This window comes from Neodiprion pinetum, chromosome 2 (genome assembly GCF_021155775.2).
Source record: "Neodiprion pinetum isolate iyNeoPine1 chromosome 2, iyNeoPine1.2, whole genome shotgun sequence".
In the NCBI taxonomy this organism is placed as follows: domain Eukaryota; kingdom Metazoa; phylum Arthropoda; class Insecta; order Hymenoptera; family Diprionidae; genus Neodiprion; species Neodiprion pinetum.
This window is the reverse complement of record NC_060233.1, coordinates 34,616,191-34,623,789: the sequence shown is the minus strand read 5'-3', so window position 1 is coordinate 34,623,789 and position 7,599 is coordinate 34,616,191. Positions and strand designations below refer to the sequence as shown.

At 39.4% G+C, this 7,599-nt stretch overlaps 1 protein-coding gene across 4 annotated transcripts; it reads left to right on the top strand.

Annotated features, from left to right (window-relative positions):
- Nucleotides 1-385: 385 nt before the first annotated feature.
- LOC124211621 (importin subunit alpha-4-like) lies at nt 386-5,144 on the top strand. 4 transcript variants are annotated; one of them, XM_069133216.1, is made up of 9 exons: nt 386-466; nt 1,516-1,618; nt 1,992-2,196; nt 2,813-2,973; nt 3,048-3,274; nt 3,398-3,763; nt 3,856-4,090; nt 4,192-4,301; nt 4,376-5,144. In XM_069133216.1, exons 2-9 carry the CDS (start codon nt 1,519-1,521, stop codon nt 4,466-4,468), a joined length of 1,497 nt encoding a protein of 498 aa, XP_068989317.1. In that variant the 5' UTR covers nt 386-466; nt 1,516-1,518; the 3' UTR covers nt 4,469-5,144. The 4 variants fall into 4 exon arrangements, with proteins under 4 accessions (XP_068989317.1, XP_068989316.1, XP_046466858.1 ...); XM_069133215.1 differs by lacking the exon at nt 386-466 and adding an exon at nt 615-817 and having other exon boundaries at nt 1,504-1,618; XM_046610902.2 differs by lacking the exon at nt 386-466 and adding an exon at nt 616-817.
- Nucleotides 5,145-7,599: the final 2,455 nt, after the last annotated feature.

Sequence of the window (7,599 nt, the reverse complement as noted above, 5' to 3'; positions counted from 1 at the left end):
TATTGAACGTGGACCATATAGGTAGCGGCTTCGATAAACACTAACAATCCTTAATGAGGAAAAGTCCTGCACATTGAGCATTTCTTCACATTTCCTTCGTAATTTTGCAACTGATAATCTCTCGACGTTTGAAATGACTTTTGATGGTTTCTTGGGGACGATCAGACATTGGTAAAACCTTTAAAGCATTACTCAGACAAGTTTTAGTTTTATATTTCGCGAGAAAAAGTAAAGATAACCCCTTTGGATTTTTGGTGGAAATTTTGAGGATTTTGTAAGAAACTGGAAGCTACAGATCAATAGTTCCGGCCAAAAAACGGAAGATTTCTGTCGCAACTTTTCTGCTGTTGATCCCACGCTCTATTCGCTGCGTTTTCTGAGTTCCTGGTGGTCCAATTAGTCAGGTAAAGGTCATACAAATCGAACCTGAGACCAAAAATTTTTGGCTCCAAAAATAAAAAAAAAAGTAAGGCTAACCCCTTTGCATTTTTGGCGAAAATTTTCGCGATTTCGAAAAGTGCTGGAATAAATTCTTTCTGGCACTGTTCCGACGTAATTTTGCGAGACATATCGATTAAGCGCAGTCCCGATACGCTGTGAGCAGCGGATCGGAAGTTACATCCAAAACACCGGAACCTGTGTTTTCGACATTTTTCAGCTGGTGCTTTTTCCGTCGTAACTTCTTTCCTGTTGATCCCACGCTCTTTTCGCTGCGTTTTCTGAGTTCCTGGTGCCCCTGGTGGTCCAATTAGTCAGGTGAAGGTCATACAAATCGAACCTGAGACCAAAAATTTTTGGCTCCAAAAATAAAAAAAAAGTAAGTCTAACCCTTTGCATTTTTGGTGAAAATTTTCGCGATTTCGAAAAGTGGTGGAATAAATTCTTTCTGGCACTGTTCCGACGTAATTTTGCGAGACATATCAATTAAGCGCAGTCCCGATACGCTGCGAGCAGCGGATCAAAAGTTACAGCCAAAAAACCAGAACCTGTGTTTTCGACATTTTTCAGCAGGTGCTTTTTCCTTCGTAACCTCTTTCCCGTTAATCCCACGCTCTTTTCGCTGCGTTTTCTGAGTTCTTGGGGGTCCAATTAGTCAGAAGAAGGTCATACAAATCGGATCTGAGACCACAAACTTTTGGCTCCAAAAATGACGAAAAAATTCTCTTAGTATAGCGTTGTATTTATTTTACTAAAAATTCTCTGTCCCTGCCACACGATTTTAATACATTGATACCACGGACTCTTCAAACCTTCAGTCATGTTTGGTATTTTAACCATTTAATCAGTGACTCACCTATATACACCTCACAATTGGATCATTTTCAAGAAATTTTCAAGGAATCATTTTCACGTTCTATTCCGTCGATACGATGGCACGCGAAAATTCGGATATGAAATTTTTTTCATTTCGAATAAGCATGCCTTGGGCAGTAACGGAAAAAAAAATTGTGAAAAAAATATGAATACCATATCCGTACTTAGGTATTGTTTCTTCTTAATAAGAAGTCATTTCAGGAGATGCGCAGGAGAAGGAATGAAGTCACCGTAGAGCTCCGGAAGAATAAACGTGAAGAAACGCTACAGAAACGGAGAAACGTACCTATTACAGATTCCACGGGTAAGGTGACGTCTGATAGAATGTTATTAGTTTGGGCTACTTGTATCAGTTTCGTGAATACCTTACTTATTGTTGAATCGTAATTGGGAGGTATAAGCAATATTGGAGGGATTTATTCCTCATGTAGTTGCAAATCTAGTATTTTTAGGTAGACAAACTCTAGTTCTCAATCATAGAATAATATATAATAAAGATATAATAAATAGAAAAATTAATCTAGTCATCTCATTTTATAATCTACGACGAATATTTGGTATACTTGATAAATCAATTGCTCTGTAACATGACGTACTTTCTCATTTTATTATAAAGTTCATGCGTTACAAGAGCATTATGTCTAGATATTCAATTGAGTAATAAATTGGTTAATTAGATGAAGAAGATGTGGAGAAAAATTTGGCAAAGATCGATTTGGGTGAACTGGTAGCCAAAGCAGGGAGCGCTGAATCCGCCGAGCAGTTGATTGCCGTCCAATCTGCACGAAAATTACTGTCTTCAGATCGTAATCCTCCAATAGACGCCTTGATTGATAGCGGAATCCTGCCAATTTTGGTACACTGTCTTGAACGACATGACCAGTAAGTTGAAATACCGATGTCTTTAAATCAACGTTGTGAATACATATTTTATGCATACAACATGAGTGCATATTCACACGGTTACTTTAAAACACATCAATAAAACACCAATTAGGAGTAATAGTATTCCTTTTTTGTTATATTTCATCAATGAATATTTCTCTATTATTTTATAACATGAGAAGCAGTATGATACATACAGCATTATTCTTGCAACACCTGCTCAGAAAGCTGGATTTTCAGATTGTAGAGCATGGGTAAAATATTTTTTCTGAACAATGCAAATAAAAAGTGGGTGTACATGCACATTTGAAAGCTTCTACTTTTCATGCTATGGATTTTTGGCGCATACACATTTACAAATAAATCAATTTTATGCACTATCTGTGACTGCTTCATTGAGCGCAAGTTACCTAACCCAAATGTCAGTGTCACTTTCGTTACTTTTTAAATCAAACTTTCCCTGCAGGTATTACAAAAAATATGACATGTGACACGTGTCGACCAGCAATACCTGACTCGTGTGATTGCAGTACTTGCCCTTGTGCTGCTAGCCACACTCGTTTGATTATTGCCTATTTACGCACTTGTCAAATAATGTACTATTATTTTCCAGACCATCCTTGCAGTTTGAAGCAGCATGGGCATTGACGAACATTGCAAGCGGAACATCTGCTCAGACACAGGCAGTTGTTAAAGCTGGTGCAGTGCCATTATTTTTACAGCTTTTATTGTCCAGCCAGCAAAATGTCTGTGAACAAGCAGTATGGGCTCTAGGTAAGGAATCCAACCATGATGTGGTTTACGTAATTTTTATAAATTGTTTTATCGAATTTATTATTTGTCCCTAGGAAATATTATAGGGGATGGGCCAGCGCTGCGAGATTATGTAATAAACCTTGGCGTTGTGCTACTGCTTTTAACTTTCATTAAGCTAGATATACCTATCACCTTCTTGCGGAACGTTACGTGGGTGATAGTCAACTTGTGTAGAAACAAAGATCCCCCTCCACCAGTACGGACAATTAAAGACATTTTACCAGCACTTAATGTACTTATTCTACACACGGACATTAATGTGAGTAGATCGTCATGTCCAGTATCACGTTATTCTTCCCTAACGAATCTCAGGTTATGCAGTTTCAACTTTTGATAATCTATCAAAGACTGGATCAACATTTGGCTTTTGTTTTTCCCATAGATTCTCGTTGACACAGTGTGGGCTCTGAGTTATTTGACTGATGGTGGAAATGAACAGATTCAAATGGTGATAGACAGCGGAGTCGTACCTCGTCTAATTCCTCTGCTCTCTCACAAAGAGGTCAAAGTTCAAACGGCTGCTCTCAGAGCTGTTGGCAATATCGTTACTGGTACCGATGAGCAGACGCAAGCGGTCTTGAATTGTGATGCTTTGTCCCATTTCCCTAACTTGCTAACTCATCCTAAGGAGAAAATTTGCAAGGAAGCCGTATGGTTCCTGTCAAACATTACTGCTGGCAATCAATCTCAAGTTCAGGCTGTAATTGACGAGCAGCTATTGCCACTTATTATTAGTAACTTGTCAAAGGTATTTAAATTCAATCACAATTATTCAGTTGACTTGATTAACGAATTCTCATTTGTTCAAAATCTAACACGCCATATTCTACGATTGGGCAGGGTGAACTTCCGACTCAGAAAGAAGCAGCATGGGCGATCAGTAACTTAACGATGAGTGGAAACAGAGAGCAGGTGGCACGCCTGATTCAAGAGGGGGTAATTCCACCATTCTGCGATCTACTGTCTTGCAAAAATAGTCAGGTCGTTCAAGTTGTGCTTGATGGTATCCACAATATGCTCAAAATGGCGGGAAGTGAAGTTGAACAGCTGACCAATATGATTGAAGAATGCTCAGGTATGTCGATATGACTGCATAGTACTCTGTCAAAATTTATTCCAACATACCTAATTCCTGTCTTATTCTTTAACGGATAACAATGGGTTAATTGCTTGCAGGATTGGATAAAATTGAGGCATTACAAAAACATATAAATTTAAATATCTATATATTGGCCTATGACATCATTGAACAGTACTTCTCGGAGGAATTGAGTGACGATGATTTGGTACTGTAGCCTTGTTGAAAATTTTGAGACCATTGTGGCTTCTAACTGATTGATGTCCCACCCTGTGACTTCAGACTGACGAACCAAATTTGGCGCCACAGACAACGGAAGGAGCCTTCCAGTTTGACCCGACGACAACTATACCTAGCGATGGCTTCAAGTTCTGAAATATCCTCGTCTCTTCCTCGCCCTTTCGTCATCGAGGAACCGTCCCCCAACTACGGCGGGAAGCCACAACCTCCCGCTATCTTCTTATCCAGATTATCCTCCCAATCCTTCTTGTTCCAATGACCAAGATCCAAGACTCTCGAAGGGGAACATTTCTCGTCACTTCCCAGACATCGCGCGGCATTCGCCTGCTGTTCGGCCCGCGATAAGAACCGTCGCGTTCATGATTTTGCAAGAGAGTTAAATTGCAACGAAGCACTCCAAAAGCGCGAATCAGCTTTTTATTTTTTCTTGATTTTTTTGTTTCGTATTTTATACAATAGAGAAACAAGTCTCATTCAGATGCTAAACGCTATATATATTATATATATATTTACGTAGTAACAAGAACGTGAGTGCGCATGGAGTGCAAACGTTTAAATTATTTAGGACGAATTGTTTAAATGATTCTACAGAACAATAGCACTGTTTGAGTTGCATGCTCTCTAATATCGCTGGGCCGAGTCTTGGTTCATGACGTTACATTTATAAACGATTTGTGTATATTTTAGGCATGTTAAATTTATGATGATATTGAATACTGAATAAATTGATTAACTGCTCTTGACTAGTATACTTGATAATTATGATCATTCTGTAAGACGGCGCAACATCAATAAAATTGAAAGTGTGGTATAAATCCATATACATGTGTATAGTGTATTCATTCAGGTCGTTCTCAGGCATTGCAACTGCTTGACTACGTTCTCTATTTCCATTTTTGTTTGCATCAGTATCTGTGTATTGCATACAAACATACATTCCTCATTGACTGCGCCACTTGCTATTTGTCGTATCCAATGGGCATATCTCAGCCACTACACAACTGCCAAAGACTTCATTCTTCTGTTTCAAATGTTAATTAGTATGTGTGTATTATTGCATACATACATTCCTCAATTGACCTATGCCTCTTGCTATTACGTTAATGATGCGCATTTCTAAAGTGCAGTTACATTTGACATGACTGCGGCTAGTTCGATACAGCTAAACACCTTGTCAAAAGTGGCAACTACCGCCTCGCACTAGGTTGGCGTCTTTGACGTCAAATTACCCTCGGAAATACCTGAAATAAAGCAAATCTAGTTACTAGTAGCTACGGCAAAATAGTTTTATATTAACTTAATCTGAAAGAGTAAGGTGGTGTGATGGATCCAAACTATTTTCTGCTCCTTCATTGATGTTCTAGAGACCTGAAAGAACGTACGAGAATTTAGCGCGAGCATGAGAAAGGATAATTGGATTGGTTTTGCGAAATATCTACAGTCGTTGTGCTTATAAAGGCTCGTCAATAATTCATGAGATTAATACGGGATTGAGTTACTCAGAACTCGACGAAAACATGTATTGAACGTGGACCATATAGGTAGCGGCTTCGATAAACACTAACAATCCTTAATGAGGAAAAGTCCTGCACATTGAGCATTTCTTCACATTTCCTTCGTAATTTTGCAACTGATAATCTCTCGACATTTGAAATGACTTTTGTTGATGGTTTCTTGGGGACGATCAGACATTGGTAACACCTTTAAAGCATTACTCAGACAAGTTTTAGTTTTATATTTCGCGAGAAAAAGTGAAGATAACCCCTTTGGATTTTTAGTGGAAATTCTGAGGATTTTGTAAGAAACTGGAAGCTATTCATTCATGCACCGTATCGACGAAATTTTTAGAGCGGAATCGATTGTGCGCAGTCTCAATACGCGGCGATCAACAGATCAATAGTTGCGGCCAAAAAACGGAAGATTTCCGTCGCAACTTTTCTGCTGTTGAACCCACGCTCTTTTCGCTGCGTTTTCTGAGTTCCTGGTGGTCCAATTGGTCGGGTGAAGGTCATACAAATCGAATCTGAGACCAAAAATTTTTGGCTCCAAAAATTAAAAAAAAGTAAGGCTAACCCTTTGCATTTTTGGCGAAAATGTCCGAGATTTTGAAAAGTGCTGGAATCAATTCTTTCTAGCACTATTCCGACGTAATTTTGCGAGACTAATCGATTAAGCGCAGTCCCGATACGCTGCGAGCAGCGGATCAAAAGTTACAGCCAAAAAACCGGACTCTGTGTTTTCGACATTTTTCAGCTGGTGCTTTTTCCGTCGTAACTTCTTTCCTGTTGAACCCACGCTTTTTTCGCTTCGTCTTCTGAGTTCCTGGTGGTCCGATTAGTCAGGAGAAGGTCATACAAATCGAATCTGAGACCAAAAATTTCTGGCTCCAAATATTAAAAAAAAGTAAGGCTAACCCCTTTGCATTTTTGGCGAAAATTTCCGAGATTTTGAAAAGTGCTGGAATCAATTCTTTCTAGCGCCATTCGGACGTAATTTAGCGAGAGAAATCGATTAAGCGTAGTCCCGATACGCTGCGAGCAGCGGATCAAAAGTTACAGCCAAAAAACCGGACTCTGTGTTTTCGACATTTTTCAGCTGGTGCTTTTTCCGTCGTAACTTCTTTCCTGTTGAACCCACGCTCTTTTCGCTGCGTTTTCTGAGTTCCTAGTGGTCCGATTAGTCAGAAGAAGGTCATACGAATCGAATCTGAGACCAAAAATTTTTGGCTTCAAAAATGAAAAAAAAGTAAGGCTAACCCCTTTGCATTTTTAGCGAAAATATCCGAGATTTTGAAAAGTGCTGGAATCAATTCTTTCTAGCACTATTCCGACGTAATTTTGCGAGACTAATCGATTAAGCGCAGTCCCGATACGCTGCGAGCAGCGGATCAAAAGTTACAGCCAAAAAACCGGAACCTGTGTTTTCGACATTTTTCAGCTGGTGCTTTTTCCGTCGTAACTTCTTTCCTGTTGATCCAACGCTCTTTTCGCTGCGTTTTCTGAGTTCCTGGTGGTCCAATTGGTCGGGTGAGGGTCATACAAATCGAATCTGAGACCAAAAATTTTTGGCTCCAAAAATGAAAAAAAAAGTAAGGCTAACCCCTTTGCATTTTTAGCGAAAATATCCGAGATTTTGAAAAGTGCTGGAATCCATTCTTTCTAGCACTGTTCCGACGTAATTTTGCGAGACTAATCGATTAAGCGCAGTCCCGATACGCTGCGAGCAGCGGATCAAAAGTTACAGCCAAAAAACCGGAACCTGCGTTT